General features: G+C 42.3%; 2 protein-coding genes across 4 annotated transcripts in view; one reads left to right on the top strand and one right to left on the bottom strand.

Annotated features, from left to right (window-relative positions):
- Positions 1-2,992: 2,992 nt before the first annotated feature.
- On the top strand, positions 2,993-13,564 carry prpf4bb (pre-mRNA processing factor 4Bb). Of its 2 annotated transcripts, XM_034150276.1 has the most exons (16): positions 2,993-3,072; positions 4,354-4,432; positions 4,985-6,129; positions 6,518-6,691; positions 6,867-7,025; positions 7,367-7,448; positions 7,597-7,798; positions 8,819-8,892; positions 9,101-9,191; positions 10,824-10,971; positions 11,122-11,259; positions 11,374-11,527; positions 11,619-11,733; positions 11,819-11,970; positions 12,102-12,188; positions 12,350-13,564. In XM_034150276.1, the coding sequence occupies exons 1-16, from the start codon at positions 3,014-3,016 to the stop codon at positions 12,551-12,553; spliced, it is 3,063 nt and encodes a 1,020-aa protein (XP_034006167.1). In that variant the 5' UTR covers positions 2,993-3,013; the 3' UTR covers positions 12,554-13,564. The 2 variants fall into 2 exon arrangements, with proteins under 2 accessions (XP_034006167.1, XP_034006171.1); XM_034150280.1 differs by lacking the exon at positions 2,993-3,072 and having other exon boundaries at positions 4,393-4,471.
- Positions 13,565-14,626: 1,062 nt separating this feature from the next.
- Positions 14,627-20,291, bottom strand: part of gli3 (GLI family zinc finger 3) — a 90,242-nt gene continuing 84,577 nt past the window's right edge. For both annotated transcript variants that reach the window (XM_034150270.1, XM_034150272.1), the window contains exons 14-15: positions 19,338-19,731; positions 14,627-18,762 (exon numbers count right to left, since the gene is read on the bottom strand). In XM_034150270.1, coding sequence (XP_034006161.1) covers positions 16,427-18,762; positions 19,338-19,731 — 2,730 coding nt within the window. In that variant the 3' untranslated portion in view covers positions 14,627-16,426. The remainder of the gene's footprint in view (positions 18,763-19,337; positions 19,732-20,291) is intronic.

The raw sequence follows: 20,291 nt of genomic DNA, 5'->3' as shown, positions 1-20,291 counted from the left end.
CATGCATAACGAGGAAGCAGGTTTATTCCTTTCCTTGGAGCAAGCATAAATTCCAAGCTCTGACAAGGCCATATGCTTTTGTCGTACTCCCAAACCTTTATCTTTGCACTTGTAAATCATATGGCATCCCCTGTTCTTTCAGATAATCAAACATCAGAGGCTCTTAAAGCAAACCTGTTTAGAAAGGAAGAGAGAAGTAATAAAAACATAAAAATGGACACATCTGTCACGGAACAAAGAACATCTGCGCTGATGGTAACAGGCGTTCCCTTTTCATTGAGAGGCATTGTGAGCTGTGGCAGAGCTTCACTCCGAGGAAGTCATTCTGAGCCATAACTCTGTCCTCGTCCACACCAGCAGACAAAACCTAATAAAGAGTGCAGGAGCTGGGGTTGGAGAACTGCCGGAGTGTTTTTAACAGGCTGTATAATGGACTGTGGTTGTCTTCACCAAGCATCTGTTGGACCTCGTGTTTTATGGTCTCATCCAATGTGTCTCCAGTGAAGCTTGGAGAGCAGAGGCCCCAAGAGTCAAGGCAGAGTGAACGTCTGCTCGCTTTATTTCCTCTCTATGGAGATCCAAGTTCCAGCTAGCAAAGTCATAAATCAGATCTGTGTGTGTGTGTGTGTGTGTGTGTGTGTGTGTGTGTGTGTGTGTGTGTGTGTGTGTGTGTGTGTGTGTGTATGTGTGTGTATGTGTGTGTGTGTGTGTGTGTGTGTGTGTGTGTGTGTGTGTGTGTGTGTGTGTGTGTGTTTGATCTTGTTCTTTGGTCATGCTAAACAATGCTTAACATGGCATTATGTGCAAAGGTATGTTTGTGAAAGCTAAACTTCACCCAGTCTTAATGCTAAGCTAAAGTGGAATTGATCTTGTAATTTGGTCCTTGAGCATATGTTCCAAAATGACATACTATTCCTTCAAGGTTCATAAATAATCGCTAGCAATCAGTAAGGAGGAAAACAAAAGTCCATATAGCAACAGACTAACATTCCCAAGCTTCATCTTTACAAACTGGTCACGTAACGTTATAAATCATAAAGTGTATGATACACAGTCAGGTCTACAGTGTCAGCAGCACACAGCAGTAAACACATACTGTATGTCCCTGATTTACTGTGCACACTGGGGCAGAGGTCTCAACTAATGGAATATTTAATGTATCCATGACCGACACTTTAATCTGCGTTGAGACCTCCAGCTTGCAACTTTATCGTATAAATCTGAGATACACTGTACAGCCCAGACTGTGAGTTACAGCATATAGACCCTCTGTGTATACACATAGACATGATCAAGCTTAACAAATATTTTCAGAAACTGCTTTAAAATTGGTATCCTAATCAAAGGAAACATTTTAAGTTTAACACTTTGTAGTCTAGCCTATAATCAAGATGTCGTTAAAACACATAATGATAACACCTGCAGGACTGTCGTCTGCCAGAAGCACTTGTCCCATCTCAGGATGTCAACATTAATGCTGTTTTATCTACACGCCTCCATTATTTTCACACAGCTGTGAATAAGCAACCACAGGTGCCTCACAATAACACAATTGACTGCTTCATATAAAGCTGTCAAGTGTGGATAATAACCCTCTCCTTGATGCTCCCGCATCCTTGAATGTCATGTGATTTCGCAGATCTCAGATAGACGTAACGGCTCGGTTCTCACAACTTTTGTGTGTCCGCATAGTGTGTTAGATCTGTAATATTATGTTTTAAATACAAATATTTATTTGTATTTATTCTTCATGTTTTACAGTATTTTTACCCCTATTGGTCATATATCACATTTTGTGGTTTTCCTTCCTGACTTTGCATGTGTTCGTCCATATCGTTCTGCTACGGTTCTAGCCTGAAGTCAAACTACTCTACAAGTTAAATTTAAGATTAGTGTTTTGTTTCCCCTTGAGACAATGCAGATAATTAATCATGGAGAGGATGCAATATTGCAATTGGAAAACGTTTTAATTCAACAACTCAATATATAGTTTTGAGGCCTACAATTAATGTTACATTAAAGTAAAATGTCAATACTCTTACTTGCCGATTAAGTCATATCACACTCAGGAAATATGCCATGAAATACAAAGACTATAGAGCTTATTGGTAAGAAAAAATGCAAGATAGTTTCCATGGAAATCAAACATAAATGCAAAATCTACAGTTACGTAAAGTTCTGATGTAAATAATACCTCCGAATGTATTCTTGTGTGGAAACTATATTTTCCAAATATCTGCTGTTACAATGCTTAGAAGAAGACACTATAGGGCACAGTGAGGGACACAACCCCCCCATGCACCCTACAGTACACCAGAGGCCCTCAAACCACATGATACACTAATTGACTTCCAGGGCCATCCTGTGGTACTAGCAAACAACCTCCCAGAGCAGCCTTTTTTGCAGGCTTTCTCTAAAAAAACTGCACCCAAGGCTGCTGGTGTAATTGTTCAGTCTGTACAATATGGCTTGCAGAGAAACTGTAAAGAATCAAGAGCTGAAACCTGTGTATTATAGGGTGTACTTTCTAATTATAATGCTTAACATCTCTTTTCATTTATCCTGTGAATGCGCATTTTTTTTGGCCAATGACATTTCGAACATGGATACATTTTTTTAACTAATTGCTAAAATTATCCAAGTTGGTTAATAATAAACACGTGAGAACAAACATATTGCACGCTTCATTATTACCAATGCCGATCAGGTTGACTTACTCCTGTACTTTTTGAACACACTTGATACTGTTTGGCAATTCATGTCATCTGTAAGCTTCTTTATTAAAAACTCCTGGAGTGTTAATGATGCCAATGATTTTTAAAACATGTATACTGGTGGCCTGACTTTTTAAGTTACACAGTCATGCACCCTGGTGGACAACAGGCACATTTCATTGGATTAATCCTAATTGTAGTTCACCGCCAGCACAATAGAGGGCACATTTGTATTTGTAGATCAATGTACTTTTGTGGACAAAATAACCAAAGAAGAAAAGGCCCCTCAACTGAGGAAAATGGCCGACGTTGAGATGGACATCGCGTCCACAATAATGAATAATGGCAACGAACACGTGTAAGTCATTTAATTTAATATAAGACGTTTGTGGTAATACGGTGCAAGTGTCGACCCCGTCTAACATCAAAGGGGAATTGTTCTGTACGTTTTAGCTGCGGGGGTTAACAGTAGCATCTTCACGTTGTTGCCGGGGCTAACGTTAGCTAAATCGCTCACCGACGACTAGCTAACGTTCTTAGCCAACCAGCTAATGTTCTTTAGCTCACCTAGCTTTACGTTTTGCTAAACGCATAACATATAGAAGTGTACCTCATCCGCGTCCTTGTTTATTTACGTCCACACTATGTTCCTATGAGACCTTATGCAACCAAACACTTGTGTTTGGTCCCATGCGCCTATCATGTAACGTAAGTTAGCATAGCTTGACGCTACCTGAGGATGAAGCTTGCTAGCTCTAACTTTGCTAGTAACGGTTAGCGTATCCGTGCTAATGAGAGAACACCGTCTTGGCGGTTGTCTTGGTGGGAAGAATGAAACAGTGAAGTGTGCATGGTTACACATGGTTTTGTCGCCTCCCTAATAAGCAGACATTTCTCAAAAAGTTGTGCCTATTCATATTAGCGTTTCTGCATAGTGTGTTTTGCCGTTTTTATCTTAATTCGGCACATTACGTAATCATGGTTTAAACTACTCGTCTAACTGGTGCTCACAGTGATCTCAAAACTTACCTCTGATGAGTTAGATGTTATTCTAAAAGGACTTTAAAGCTATACTTTATTTTGCAACATATTTGCGCCATTTCAGTCAATTTATGCTTGAAGACTGCAGCAGTTCCTGTGGTGTTTTGAGAAATGAATGCAATGTAAACAAAACAACTAATATGATAAGTATTTATTTAATCATATTTATTAAAGTGGACTTTCTGAAGAAGATTTTAAGGACACAAGTTAATTTCACCACAGTACCAACAGTTTCAGTGATACCAAAGACTGGTTGCCAATGGTTACCAGTGTTGGAGGAGAGACAACAAGATAAAGCCTTTGTACTACTAAGCTGTGCAAGTCTACATCTGGGGGTTATGTCATAATCACTTGATGCACTGATTATTATTTTCAATTCATTCATTCTGAATAGCTTGAAGTAGAAACTATCATTGTGAATCAGTTATGTCATGGCTGATGCATGATCCCGCTTAATAAGATCTGGATTATCTTTGGACCAGGTTTTTTTTATACAATTGTTGTCCGTTAATCCCGTCAATCGTCATGTTTTGATAGTCATTTTAGCAATACTATGTTTTTGTGTGTGCTCAATGTTCAAGATTGTTCTCCTATACAGAAAGCAAGATCTAGAGATCCAGGAAAAAAGTGGAAATGAGGACAGCGGAGATGTGTCTGAAGAAGAAGGAGAAGAAGAGGTAGGGGTGGACAAGAGCAAGACCTAAATATCCTCAGTGGTATGATGCCATGATTCTGATCAACATTCTACCTTCAATTTATTTTGAATTAATTTTTGAATTAAGCAATCTAACATTTTTTTCAGCAATGGGGCTTCAAGTCTGCACTTGAAAAAATATTATACCCATTTAACAACAAATAGTGTCAGTTATATGTTTGACCTTATGGACAAAGGGAGAAAAAGTATCAAACAACAGATAAATAATTCCCTTCGTTTAATTTCATTTTTAGTTTTCCCCTTAGTGAATTTTCATTTCTACGGGGTGAAGGCATCATTATGTCATAACATCATTGCATGCAAGCAAAAATACAAAATTTAAACAATACCCATATTTATTCTGTTTTGATTTGTTACTTTAACACTGTCTGACATTCAAGAGATAAGTGTTCAACCATATACCAATGAAGAGCAAAGATAATAGCTATGCTTATATAACAGATCTATACATTTAAATAATGGGATTATCTTAAACCTGAATAAAATGTCAAGCTGATATGTTGTCTCTTCCTAGGAGGAGGCAGAGACTAATGGTGAGAAGACTGAAGAGGCGTCCAAACATCACAGCAGCAGCAGCGGTAAACACAAGCGGAAAAAACACAAGCATCGCAGTAAGCACAAAAAACACAAGCATGTCTCTGATGAGGACAAGGACCGTAAACGCAAGCATCGTCACAAACACAGGAAACACAAGCGCAAAGAGGGTTCGTCTCCCGCTGCTGCTGCTGCTGCTGCTGCTGCTGCCGCTGCCGCCCTCGCCCTGTTTGCCTCCGGCCACAAAAAAATTGAATCCTCTCCCTCCTCTGGAAATCCAAGTCTGGATGACAGGGCCTTGCTGGAGGACTTGGAAAAACAGAGGGCCATGATCAAAGCTGAGCTGGACAGCCAGTTGATGGAGGGAAAGGTCCAGTCAGGCATGGGTCTGATCCTTCAGGGTTATAACTCTGGATCCGAAGAGGATGGAGAAGGCAGGATGAGAAATGGAGAACAGCGTCAAAGGGGCAGCTCAGGAAAAACTACATCTCCCAGAGGGGCAAAAGGTGGGAAATCTAGACGGGACTCAACAGAGGGTAGTAAGTCCGCCTCCAAGCGCCGTAGTCGGAGTAAGTCTGCTGACAGGCTAGGGCAGGTCAAGGAGCCAAAGCAGGAAAAGGTGACCAAAACCCCCAAGGACACAACTGGTAAAGACAGAGGCCGCGGCAGAAGCAGGTCAAAAGACAGAAAGCCTTCGGACAGCACTGATAGGTCCAAGGACAGAACAACGAAGTCCAACTCAGGCAGCCGCACTGATAAACGTTCCTCTCCACCGCGGGACGAGAGACCAAACCAGGAGAGAGCAAGAGGGCGGTCCAGATCACGAGAACGACCGGGTCGCTCAGACGCCGACAGGGACAAACGGCCCGCTAAGTCCCCATCCAAGGACGCTTCCTCTGGGAAAGAAAACCGCTCCCCTCACAGAAGAGGGCCCCACAGCCCTATGAAGAAACGCAGTGCTTCCCCTCGCCACAGAGAGGCCCACAATCCCGCAGCTACTGCCGCTGACAGGGCATCCAAACAGAGCCAGTCTCCTATCAGAACAAGGTCCCCCCCTCGGAGACCCCGCAGCCGCTCGCCAGACCCCAGGAGGAGGGAAGCTGACAGACAAGACTCACCGATGAGGTTGTTAAACAAGCTGTTTTAACTTTTATAACTTCTAATGGTAATATAGGTTGACTGACACACAGGAGTCAGTGTTACATGCCACACAAGTGGTTATTACAATGAATTCATTCAATCTTAAAGATGAACAGGGATCAAGTATTGGACAATAAAATCAGGAAAAAAAGGACTGTTTAAACATTTCTTTACTTTAAAAAATGTTTCCAGTCACATTCAAGATATAACGCATACAGATACAAATTTACAGAAAAAGAAAGTAAGGGCATGGAGTCCCTTGCCCACTCCATTGGCTCTGTGAAACGGTAAAAGTAATCAGAGTTATGAGGTGATGTATGTAAATGTAGAATGTGCGGTTGAGCTCATCTCTCCACTCCCTTGATGTTTTCAGGAAGCGCCCCCGGCCAGATGCTGGGCCAGGCAGAGATCGCTCACGAGAGAACAGCCCCAGAGGAGTCGCTCGGCGCAGGATGAGTCGCTCACCTCTAAGAAGAAGGTCCATGTCACCTAGACGACGCTCCCGCTCCTCCCCTCGCAGACGGAGCAGGTCTCCACTGGCACACAGGTGATTGCACTTTTTATTCACACTTCGATTCAGCTTTTGACATTTTCTCATTCTTTGATGCTTCTCTTTGGTGTTTTGCAGTGAGCATCAAAACTTTATTTACTAGTGTTATGGCAAGACCTTTGGCAAGTAACAAGGTAATAAACTATCACTCCTTCACATCCATGCCTTGCAGGCCAGGGGACAGGGACCGGTATGGAAGACCCAGACAGTACCGACGCTCAATGTCCCGCGACCGGGACAGGAGACGAAGACGCACCAGAGACGAAGACAAGTTCAAGGGCAGCCTGTCGGAGGGCATGAAGGTCGACCAGGAGTCCTCAGAGGGAGAAGTGTGAGTAAAACCGGATTGTTACCCTTCTGTATCTTTGTGATACTGTTTATATTCTAATTATATTAAGGTTTCATGTTTCATTTGAGTTCAAATGCCAAGTGAAAATGGAAGAAAAATATAGACTTGCATTTTGTGAATCATATATTCTATGAATCTGTGTTAAAAAAGTTTTAGTCAGTTTAAATGTCATGCAAAGTGATCTGATCATTTATAAATTCAAAAGTGTATTCGATACAGTGTTCCATGACTGCTACCTAGCTGACTAATATTGGATCACCTACATTGGCCCTGATAATGAAAAGATTGTGCATATCCATCATTCTGACCATTTTTGTTTGCAGTTTAGAGGACTTTGATGGAGAGGAGGTAGATGAAGAAGCTCTCATTGAACAGCGTCGCCAGCAGCGCTTGGCCATCGTCCAGGTCTGTTTACATTTGATTCATCCCTGCTGTTAAATAAGTCTTATAAATCAGTCTGATGTTGGTGAAAAAGTTGTAAATAAACACCCTTTTCAATGGACCGTGCTTACTGTGTTTGAGATGTATTCTAATGGTCGCTCAATGTTTACAGAAATACAAGGCTGGGAATGAGGACTCCAACATGGTGTCGGAGCCCTGCAGCCCTCAGAGCAGCACACGCAGCCGTTCCCCCTCCCCAGACGACATCTTGGAGCGAGTAGCTGCAGACGTCAAGGAGTACGAGCGGGAGAACCTGAACACCTTCGAGGCCAGCATCAAAGCCAAGCACAACCTCATCGCCCAGGAGAAAGACGGTAAGGTCTTGACACATGATTGTATCTGTCGGCAAACAAGGCCAACTGAATGAACAACTTCGCGGTTAACTGCAATTAAAAACTCTAAAACAATAAGGGGAGGTTGGTGGTGTATTGTACATTATCTACTGGATATATGCACAATAATGTATACGATTTATGTGTACGGTGGCATTGACAGGTCAATCTTCAGCACCTCATCCCCATTCAAGAACTTGTTCCTCCACACCTGCTAGCCAGAAGTATGATCACACTAGTTCTCCAGATGGCATCAATCATGTATGGCTTAAACTCTTTGGTAAAAATGGAATGAAGAATAGGTCAATCACAAAAGTACTCTGATACAGCCATCCGTGGCAGAATGGGGTTAGCTGGACCCTGGTAACTACAGTGTATTGCAATCTAATGCCTCACCCATCACTTATACCTTTTGAAATGTAGCTGCATTCATCACTGAAGTGCACAATCTTCTGAGAACATGGAGATCAGAACCCGGATCAGCTAAAAGCTCCATCAAGGACAGCAATCACTGTGAATAGTGTCCTCTCAGCTTTCTGGCTTTGATTTTTATCGTAAGCAAATGGCATTTTTTACAATGCCATTTCCCCAGTTCAATCATGGTCACTCCAGAAAGTCCAAATCACATTTTTGCTCTGCCTTTTAAATTCAGTGAACTAAAATGGGCATTGATGTTTGCACTTCCGAACACTTTTTCTGGCCTATTATACACGGTGATGACTTGGACTGACCAAAGAATGACGGTCTATACAAAACAGAAATGGCTCTATTTGTGTAAGAAATGCAGAGTTGTGTGATGCAGGGATTTTAATTTTGTTTCTTTCTGTCGTGTTCATTCAGTTGCTGGCTTGTAATCCAAAGCGTGGGTGTCTCTGCCACCTGCAGCATGTTTTGATCTCTGCAGAGTATGTGAATCAAATACATGTTCCAGATATTCTGTTTTACAACATGCTGGATGACTTGAAGCTCATCCTGTTGTTTTATTGTTTTTGTTCGTTTCAGGAGCAAACCCAAAGAAGCCTTCAGCGCCCGACATGTTTACAGAGTCAGATGACATGTTTGCTGCTGACTTTGATGTGAGTATTTTGTGTTAGGATTTAGGAAAATTAAAAGTCAAATTTTTAGCAGCACATCTGAGCTTTACTCTACTCTTCTGCTGTTTGTTATCTTTGTAATGTTCACTGGCTTTGTAGGAAATTGAGAGAATAACGTGATAATGGGAAACACTGGAAGAGTCTCAGCATCTGTTATGTGCCACTGACCTCATTCTTTGTGTTTCTGCAGAATGCCAGGATGAGAGCAGCAGGTGTAGGGAAGGACTTCAAAGAGAACCCCAACCTCAGGGACAACTGGACCGATGCTGAGGGTTACTACCGTGAGTGCTGCCTCCATGTACCTTAGCAACTTCATATAAACACTGCTTCCTTTCAAAGCCTGTCCATATAGCGGTTACAGTGCCTAAGGCGCATGCATCTTAATTTACTTTTTCAATCCTTATGCCTCACCTTATTTTTTGTTTGCTGTGATGGCCTTATAGGACAAAAAAAGTCCTCTTCACAAAACTCCCCATGGTGAAAAAATGTCTGAATCTATTAAAATAGTAAACAACAAACATTTGAACTAGGGCTGTGCGATTATGGCAAAAATCATAATCACGATTATTTTGGTCAATAATTGATATCACGATTATTAAATACGATTATTCATTGACTTTGAAAACATCCATTTATTGAACTTTAAAACAAATACAAATAATAATTTGAACAGTATCTTTTTAACTGTTGATTACCCTGAACGTATAATTAAACTGAAAAACCAATACAAAAATAAATTAAATAAATGATACATTTATATTTAAATAAATAATATCAAAATAATAAATACCAATAAACAAGATCAACAAATATTTTGGAGCGCACTTCAACAAGCTACTAAACATATGTAAATATGATAAATACAAATAAATTAGACTAAAATAAATTAGATCAAATATGTTGCAGTGCATGGTCACAACCAAGCAAAGCAAAATAATCGTTTTTTACGATTATGTTGTTTTCGTAATTGTGGCAGGCCAAAATCGTAATTGCGATTAAAATACGATTAATTGCACAGCCCTAATTTGAACACAGTGCACTAGGTTTGAAACCTGATCAAATGAAAGTATACTTTTATTCTGTAACATTGGATCAAAATGGTGGACATTTTTCTTGTTATGGCGTTTATATGTCATTATTTTTGCTACACTGTAGGGCTGAACGATTCATCGATTTTAAATCGAAATCGCGATTTGAAATGATCAAATCGCAAAGCCTGCGATTTTTTTTAGTTTAAACTTTTTTTTTTTCTTCTTGTGTGTCAGTCATCCACACCAATCAGAAGTGCTGTGCTCCACATGTACCAGTCATTGTTAACCAATCAGAAGTGGCCCATGATAGTAGGTGATAGACAGATTGATCCAATCACCTGCCAAGTATTTTTTGAAATACTTTTCCAAATGGCTTCCAATGGAGCATTCCTAGATGGTTTGGTGAAACAAACCATCCGAGTCAGGTCAGTAATGCTCCATCACATGTTTTACATCTATTACAGGGTGAATCTTTAACTGAAGCTTGACTTTAAAGCAACCCAACGGAAGTTTCATGTAAGTTTAGTTCTTTCACTCGTAGCTCGGGCTGCGGGGGTGCTAGAGACGGGAGCACGTTGATACGACCTTTCAAGCCGGAGATATGGCCGCATTTTACAATAAACCTTCGTTGGGTTGCTTAAAAACAAATATCGCTAATCGAATCGCAATTGCAATATCTGTCAGAAAAATCACAATTAGATTATTTCCCCAAATCGTGCAGACCTACTACAATTTGTTATATAGTTAATATAGGAGCTGAGGTTGAGCTTCCAAAATTCTAAGAAAGAAAAACAAGCCAAACATTTCCTTGGTGATGCACAGGTGTTCAGTGGAGAATCAGCCGTTCTGCTTTTAACCATTTTATGAATTGTCATCATTTAGGGGTGAATATTGGGGAGACACTTGACAAGCGCTACGATGTTTACGGCTACACCGGCCATGGAGTATTCAGCAACGTGATCAGAGCCAGGGACACTGCCAGGGCCGGCCAGGAGGTGGCAGTCAAGATCATCAGAAACAATGAGCTCATGTGAGTCATACCTTTTTTCTATATGACTAAAAACATTTCTATGAATGTAAAATATATACAAACTTGTTTATACGACAGAAATACAATACTCTTAACAACAATAATCCTATGGATGTTGATATAACATTTCTTTTTTGTTTTGCTTAACAGGCAGAAGACCGGGTTGAAGGAGTTAGAATTCCTCAAGAAGCTGAATGATGCGGATCCTGATGACAAGTTCCACTGCCTCCGCCTCTTCAGGCACTTCTACCACAAGCAGCATCTTTGTCTGGTATTTGAGCCTCTCAGGTACTGACAAAAGGAACACTTCACCTTTCTTCTCATTATTTGAGATCCATTGCTGTTTTTAGAATTTATGTGTTGCATTCACTTTTTCATTTCCTGTTCTATTCTCTTCTGCAGTATGAATTTGCGAGAGGTGTTGAAAAAATACGGTAAAGATGTTGGGCTCCACATCAAGGCCGTGCGCTCCTACAGCCAGCAGCTTTTCTTGGCCCTCAAGCTGCTCAAACGCTGCAACATACTTCATGCTGACATCAAGCCAGACAATATCCTGGTAGGGTGTAAACCCCATTCTTAAAAAATCTAATTTAAATCAGTTAAGAGAAAATTACATTATTTTACATGTACATTTTCCCCCCTTAAAGGTGAATGAGTCAAAGACCATTTTGAAGCTCTGTGATTTTGGTTCTGCATCACATGTCGCTGACAATGACATCACACCATACCTGGTCAGCAGATTCTACAGAGCTCCAGAAATCAGTGAGTTGCATTATTTTTGTACCTCACCATTAATGAGTTCCATTTTGATCTGGACCCAGCTCACAATTATTTTTCTCCATCTCAGTCATAGGAAAGCCGTACGACTATGGGATCGACATGTGGTCTGTTGGCTGCACTTTACATGAGCTTTACACTGGCAAAATCCTGTTTCCTGGATCCTCCAACAACCACATGATCAAACTAGCTATGGACCTCAAAGGCAAGATGCCCAACAAGGTAAAATTACGTCATATGACTTCACTTCCTTCAGTTATTGTTTCAGTTTCCTAGATGAAGTGTGTCGCGTTGCTGTTCCATGCAGTGTTCCAGAAGTTGGCTGATGCAATATCGTGCTTTTCTCTCCTCAGATGATCCGTAAAGGCTTGTTCAAAGACCAGCACTTCGATCAGAATTTAAACTTCCTGTACATTGAAGTAGACAAAGTGACAGAAAGGGTAAGGAGTTTCCTACATCTTTTCCAGCACATTTACAGCTGATGAAATACCATTTTTATTAGTTATAAAATGTTGTTTCATAAGCTGTTCAGGCCATACATTCAGATTGTGTTAAATATTGAAAATGACTTGACGTCTTTGTCATTTCTCTGCGCTATCAGGAGAAGGTGACGGTGATGAGCACCATCAACCAGACCAAAGACCTGCTGGTTGACATGATAGGACACCAGCGACTGCCCGAGGATCAGAGGAAGAAAGTGATGCTGCTGAAGGACATGCTGGATAGCACCCTAATGCTGGACCCAGCCAAACGCATCAGCATCAACCAGGCCCTGCAGCACCCCTTTATCCAGGAGAAAATCTGACACCTGAACGCCACACAGTCCCAGAGCAGACACAGAACCGACCACTAAAGCCCGCTCTGACAGAAACTCTGCAGCGAAGCAGCCAACCCACAGACCTTTATTCAGAATGTCATGGCTTTCTGTTGTTCTTCAACTCTATTTTGGTTATGGATACATCATTTTGTTTTATTGTAAATAGATTATTGAAATGGTAGCCATTCTTGAAGACATTGATTTTCGTGATATATCTTTGTAAACTTTTCCCCTCATACCCGGCAATGCAGTTATGGACTTTTCTTTTTTATTTAACTGGCATTGGAGTGACAGATGTTTAAAAAAAATATAATTCCTGTACATACTGTATGTCTATTGCATTAACAATCTCAAGCAGCAGACAGTTGAGTTTTGTTGTAGTTGCAGATGACTAAATGCATTGATTCTTTTTATAACAATTCTCATCGTGAGGCGATGCATGCTTTTGAATGTGCACCCTTTGTGCTCTAGATTTCTGTGGTGCAGGCCCGTAAATGCTCTGTATACAGCATCAGTGTCCCAATTGTGACAGCAACACCCCCCACCCCTAACCAAGTCTTTAGGCCTTGAGGTCTGAGCTGAAGGAATAGATGCATATTATGTACTCCTTGAACAAGAGTTTTCTTTTTTTTGTCAAAGCAGCTAGTTGTTGTTTTTCTGTTGCTGGACATTTCCATGTTTTTTACCTTCCTCCCCTTCCAGCACTCTGGCTAGGCCCTGGCTCTTAAGGCTCTCACATTCAAGTGCCTCCTGTATGAGCCTAGTGTGTTAAAACACCCAACATACGCTGGCAAATTGAAGCCACACCTGTGACCCTCCTCTCCCACTGTATATAGTCCATAGTTTCTGTCGGTTCATGTGTGATTGATTTTTTTTTTTTCATTAAGTGGTAATAAAAACAATCTTGTGATTTCAATAAAGAATAGTTGTGGGAACGCTGCTGATGGAGCACCTTCAGTATAAGACAACCTTTTAGTAATAAAATGTTTCCTATTGTATACAAACCCCCTTTCTTCATTTTATCCCTAATATGTTCCCACGATGTCCTGTACTTCCTGTTTATCATTAGTGCAATTCATAGAAAATGCCTAGAAGTGTTGGATAAGAAGCAAGACAGTTGAAAGTGTACTGATTGCTCAACTGGATGTTACCTGTCCAGAAAATGCCTTTTTATCCTTGTAGCTCGGTAAGTGCAGTATTATAAAAAAAGCCACTGAGTGAAATGATATTGCTGCAGCCTCAGAGCATCGGAAGTAAAAAATGGTCTCTTGTATCCTAGGTATCGCCATCTCTGCAGTGGAAAGTGTAAAGGTGCCCTTCATTTCCGTCACATGATTGCACTTCAGGTGAGCTGCTAAAAAGCATAATGGGAGACTCACTTAGAAAAGATTCCCTTTTTCCTCCATCTGAAAAGTTAGGTAATGGTGCAAGAGCTCTTTGCATGCACAAAGCCAATTGAAAGGACTTCTGATATGCGATGATGGGCTATGAGCCTGGAGATACATGTGAGCTGGTAACCACTAGTAGAGATGTCAGTGTAATAAACAGGAATACTAAAACCCACTGGCCTCTAATCTCAGCACAGAGACGAGGGCTTTAAATGTGAATATGTGACCAAATAAGGCATTTATAATCATATCAAATGTGAGTAAGGGATTAAAACACTGCATAGCTCAGCCCTTACGGTGCAGTTGTAATTTCTTGAAATGATCAGAAGAGGGCATCAGAAGCTCTAGATATTCTCCATCAGTGAAGTCACTGATGGAGAATGATCTTGAAACTTTTATTTGAAATGACTATCTTACCAAATGTAAAGTAACAACTGGCTTAATATGTATTTACTGTCTATTAATTTGCATGGCACGGTTATGTTTGGTGGATTAATTGGTAAATCAGCTTGAATGATAGTGACATAAGGAGTGTGTGCAGAAGTAGGTCTTCTGTTTGACATTACGTTACATTATCCTCTATGTTGGATTGTCGCCATTAAAAACAAAACCATTTATCAACCCAGTACATTTTATATGTGATTTAAACCAGCACAGGAAGAAGAAAAGAGACTTAAAATATAAGTTATTTTTAATTTCTTTTCTCATTTTTATTAAAACCATACAAACATTTGTAGTCAGTTATAAAAGAGCAAAGTGGCTCTTCTGGCGGAGCTCCGCTCTGAGCCAGATCTGTCTGGCCTCTACCCAGGGCCTGGGAATCCCTGCTTTCAAAGTCAATTCTTTATTGGCCCCAGGATATTTCCCATTTCCTCTGCTAAACCTACAGAAAGAGTATTGTATTTACACATTATATATAAAAGAGCACAACAAAATGTGAAAACTTAAAAAAACAAAATCAAAGAAAAGTAGAATGCATTTTGCAAATCTGAACTTTTCTGATAGTCTGACTTTTCATATATAAATGTTCTGTCGTTTTATATTTGTTCAGGTCTCACAAGACACTTTACATGTTTAATATTTTTTTATTTTTCACAATGGAAGATTGGCAGTGATCTTTCTCTTGATCGACAGGCAGATACTGTACGTATAAGGCACATATCTCAATGTAATTTCCTTCCCTCAAAGAAAATAATTTCTACTTCTTTGAAGAAGAAAAAACCACCAATGCACAGCTACAAAATGATAAAAGTACCAAAGAACAACAAAACAATTTGTACCTCATTGCTTTGACGTTGAATAAAGGGTAAACTACTCCATATTCTGTGTCCAGTCACATAGGACTGCAAGGCAATACTAACACTGTTGACAAATTCACTGCAATACTTGATGGCAGTACACATTCTGAATTTAAGAGCTTTGGAGAAAACAATACAGATGATTTCCTATCAAACAGAACACGTCACTTAACAGCATTTACTGTATCTTTACGAGAGGGAAATTCATGTGCTGTGGACCACTGTTGGTCATCAAGACAGATTAAAAACATGAAATAATCATATCTATTTATGTAAGCATACATAACGCACCAACGGGGACCTTTGATCATAAAGGAGAAAATGTCAATTTTCATATCAGCTCCAAACAACCGTGCAATCCAACGTCAACATTTGATTTTCACAAACACAATATAAAAACACTGTTATATACACTTGTGAGTACCTTACCAGACTAACTAAACCAAGCCATTTAGATATCAAGGGGACGACTATCTACAGTACCTTGAAGACTTGAATGTGTTCGTTACCATACTGCAGTTACTCTCCACAAAAACACCACTTGGTAAAACTTGGTAGAAGCACTGAAACATTTACAGATTCACAAAAATAACAAACAAAATAACAAATGTAAATACACCACTTATTAAAAACCTATGATATATGATACAAAGTTATCACCAGGGCCTGCTAAATAATGACCCATTTCTGACCTGCTGTAACCAGAATGGATTGAGCGGCTTTGTACCTGTGGGATCAGAACTGCAGATACTTGGCACATGGGCTAGTCTATAAACTTATATAGACAGTGTTCATGTTTTACCTTGAATACATGCATCTTTACTGATAGTGTATACAGCAAAACCAGTGACAATAAACCAAATACTGTTTAAAGGAGTGAACTTTTTCTCACCATCACATGGAAATACAAAGAGAAGAGCTTCCAAAAATAGCCTACATTCCAGAAAAGGAATATAACTATTTATCTATACATAATTTTGACACATCCCGTTTCTGTGTGGGATGACCTTTTTACAAAATAAATGGGTTTGGCAATTGCCTTTTCCAGAACACTTTAAGTACATATTAAAGTTCTCGTAATTGTCACTTTGGTCTAAATCTTCACATACACCAGAGTTTTTCTTTTTCTTTTACATTTTTCCTAAGGGAGGAGATAGCAAAGAGGGAGAAAGCAGCTACCGCATGATAGCCAGGAACTTGCTCTCCTCAGCCAGTGTGGTGAGCAGAGAGCTCATGTCTCCGATCGCCATGTTGTTCAGGCCGGGGGCCACACTGTGGAAGGTCGCAGATGCTCGAGGCGTGGTCAGGCGTGATGAGGTCCTGGACAGACCCTGGAAGATGGAGGGACTCAACACCCCTGAGACCAGGCTACCCTGGTCATAGCCATCCTCCAGCATGGCACCAAAGTCTAGACTTACGCCCTCATCTAATAAACCGGGCACATTGCCATCCACTGTGCTGGTCACCTGGTCTGCACCAGGGGAGAGCAGGCTTGCCGTGTTCTCGTTGCCAGCACCTTGTCCCACAGACTCAGCTATGGAGTCCAGCAAGCACTGCTCCTCCAGGATAGGGAACGCCTTAACATCTGGTGGTTCGTAAGAGAGGCATTCATCAAAGCCATGCTCTAAGTATCCATGGTCTGGGCCCTCTAGTTTCAGCCCAGATACCTGATGCGCAAGGGAACAGTGGTCCCCACTTTTCTGCAATTGTTGCTGTTCACCACAGTTCTCTGGGTTGAGGTACTGCTGGGTCCGCACTGAATTCCTGTAACCGATCGGTGGGCGAGGGACATGGACCTGTCGATTGTGATGAACAGCAGTTCCCTGGGAGAGGCTGGGGATGTTGTCCATAGAGGTCCTGCTAAGGATAAGGTTGTTCCCGATTTGGCAAGAGGTGGTGTGGTTCTGTTGGAAGTGGCTCTGCTTCTGAGGTCCATTGGAGGCCTGCTGTTTGAAGGCCTGCGGAAGAGGCGCGTCTACGATCTGTGAGAAGTTAGGCCTTCCAAAGGTGTTTGTAGAGTTGTGACTAGTACCTCTCATCTGCATGCAGGAGTTAGGTGATGTCTCAAGCTTAACCCCAGGGTTGACACAACAAGCATTTTGAGGCAGATTAGCCTGGGCACAACTGTTCGGGAAATCAAGGGGCGCTTGCTGCTGAACCACCATGTTTCCAAACCTGCCAAAAGGCGCAGATATTGTTCCATGGTCTGTGCCAGACCACCTTCCACACTGTGTTTGGTGGTTTTGTTCTCTCTGAGGAGACCTGTCAACACTGCCAGAGCTCACTTCATTCCACTGGATGGGAAGCTTACTCGGGCTCGTCCGCTCTGCTATGTGCTGGAGACTTTGGGATCCAGGAAAGGCCATATTCAACCCTGATGTCTGGATCAGTTCTACCTCCTCCATAGATGGATGGGAGACGTCCCTTTGGCCAGAAGCTAATTGGTCCTCAATGTGCATATAGGAGCCACCATCCACCTGAGCCTGGGAGTGAAGATACTGCACCAGGTCATCTGGCAGCATATCCTCATCCCCAAGTAACATGCCAGCCTGATCCTCCATGGCCAGTGCTTCTAAAGCTGCGTGTTCTGCGATGCTAGGAGTGTACGGTGAGTGCTGCAGGCCTCTCTGAAGGTTGCCCTCTGATCGCGTGTAGTTCTGTAGGCCAAAGCTGCGGGTTTCAGGGGTCGAATGATGGGACAAGGGCGGAAGAGGGTGGAGGTTGTTGAGGCTGTTGAAGCGTTGCACTGGTGGCAGATTGCAAACGTCGGGAGCCTGCGTCCGCACTGGGTCGCTGGCCCTCCGGTTCCCATTCAGTGGCCCCTCGCCAGGATAGAGGACTCTCCTCCTATGACCTGCATGTCCCATATACCCATTGGTGTACCCGTTGGTGCCATCACTGCAGCAATGTGGCCTGACTAGTGGCGGTAAAGGGTGGTTGCTACCACCATCATCCATCATGGCCATGCGCGTCTTCAAGCTCATGCGCTCCATGTTAGGAAGAGGCGTGGGAGGTGGGCCACCAGTGGCTGCTGCATACTTGGCTTTCAGGTGGTAGTGCTGTGCTGGTGTTAAAGTGAGCATACCCCTTGACCCCGCTACTCCTCCCATACCTACTCCTCCTATACCTCCACAGCCCGCACCTAGGTGCATCCCTCCACCCCCTCCTCCTGTCCCACCTCCATAGTGGCTCGCCTCGCTTGACCGGCGGGAGGCATCAGTGGAGATGGGGTCGTATGAGTCGGTGGAGCTGAGGTTGTGGAGGCGGCGGTGGTGGCCTGCAGCCATCGTACCCTCACTCTGGGAAGCCTGGCTGGAGCGTCGACTGGAGAAGCAGGGGGAGATACCTGAGGAGCGCCGACTGCTGCTCAGGTAGGCCGAACTGGTGGCGCTACCACTGCTGTCACGCCGGTCTCGGAGCAAATTGAGTACTGTTAGCTCTGTGCTGCTCAGCTCAGCATGAGCAGGTGGCTGAGGAGCAGACACCCCCCACTGCCTGCCCAGAAAGGATTCTGAGGGAGAAACACAGACAGAGAAAACGGAATGAGTAAAGGTTGGACTGCAGACAAGGATATTGTGTGTTGAAAGGGAGATTACAGGTTATGAGAGATTAAACACCAAATAAGTAAAGTGTGGATAGATCCCTTAAACAGATGTATGCATATAAACAGACAGCATTTGGCCATGAAACACTGTTACATGCTGGTTTCCCTGATATGATGTACGGGTTGATATGGCTCTGATACCATTTTCCAGCGGAACAGTACATTTTAGGCATTAGTTTTGCCTGAATGCTTCAACCGAGATGGGCAAGATGGAAGCCAGGATAAATGTTTTTCTTAAAGCATGATTTGTGGGTAAGAGTCATTTCTGTATACAGGCGCTTTTCAACTGTAAAAATCTCCACTTGAGCTCAATCACGTGTCGAAATAGGGATAATTCATGCTTAATTTGTGAGTGTTGTTGACTGTAGTTAAATAGTTTAAGAGCAGTAAGAAAATAAATTGTCATACCCACTTGTACCACAAATTGAAGGATTTTCAAACAAGACAAAACTTTGAAAGAAAGTTGAAAAAGTGAAACTTACCCTTCCCCAGGATGTTGGGTAGTGTGGAACCTTTTGGGGGCGGTGTAGGGGACAGGGTCCCCAGCCTGGGCAGCACTCCGTTCACCTGCTTCAGCCTCTCCATCTTGATGTGCTCCATCCAGCGCACGGGGCGGCCCACACTGCGTCTTGCCTGCAGGGTCAGCATGGCCGCTGTTGCCGTGGAGACTGTGGAGTCCATGATGGGGCTTGGCTCACCCTCACACTCCTCCTCAAAATCATCTTCGTGTTCTTCTCTCCCCTCGTCCTCCTCTAGCCCCTCCCCTGGCGAGCGTCCGGCGCTCACAGCAAGCTGGACTCCACTGCTGGGATAGGTGCTGACGGGGGACTGGTCACTGCTGCATGTAGACTGACCGCCAGGGCTTGGCTGAGACGTCTGATACAGGCCAGGGAAGAAGAGAAGATTGAGAGACAGGAGGAAAAGAAAGAGAAAGAGGTAAGTTTATCTCAGGACATGTATACAGTATCAATGTCACACAAAAAGATTAATGTAATCTTTTGACGGATGTATTCCCTATAAAATAGGAAAATGATCCTAAAAAATCACAGACCATTAGGAGAGACTTGCATAATCATTCCAGATTGAGCTGGTTGTCCAACCCTCAGCAACAAGAAGGGGGAAAAAAAGAGGTATTTGGAGGACAATGCTTTGTACATTATTGGGGCATAAGTAATGCCTCCCCCTGTGATCCAGTCAGGACCAACACAGACAAAAAGGAGAAAATCCTGTTTTGGGTTATTTTCAAAGGATAGGCAAATAGGATAAAGGCCTAATTAGGTTGTTTACTGAATTTTAGGAAGTATGTTGCACTGAGGAATAATGGAATTACTTTTTTCTGGCATCCAGCTTCAACATTGTTTAGAGGGCATTCGTCCTGTTAGCTGTTGAATGAAGTTGGCTGCCTATCAGAGCCCTGGGCAGTATGGGGCGTACTT

This window comes from Trematomus bernacchii, unplaced genomic scaffold (genome assembly GCF_902827165.1).
Source record: "Trematomus bernacchii unplaced genomic scaffold, fTreBer1.1, whole genome shotgun sequence".
In the NCBI taxonomy this organism is placed as follows: Eukaryota; Metazoa; Chordata; class Actinopteri; order Perciformes; family Nototheniidae; genus Trematomus; species Trematomus bernacchii.
The sequence above is the reverse complement of the archived record's forward strand: the minus strand, read 5'-3'. Positions and strand labels throughout refer to the sequence as shown.

Excerpts from the sequence above, each read along its gene's own strand:
- prpf4bb (XM_034150276.1), top strand. The coding sequence starts at position 3,014 with ATGGCCGACGTTGAGATGGACATCGCGTCCACAATAATGAATAATGGC. Across the intron at positions 7,026-7,366 it reads GAGTCCTCAGAGGGAGAAGT|TTTAGAGGACTTTGATGGAG; the intron begins GTGAGTAAAACC and ends TTTTGTTTGCAG. Across the intron at positions 7,799-8,818 it reads CATCGCCCAGGAGAAAGACG|GAGCAAACCCAAAGAAGCCT; the intron begins GTAAGGTCTTGA and ends TGTTCGTTTCAG.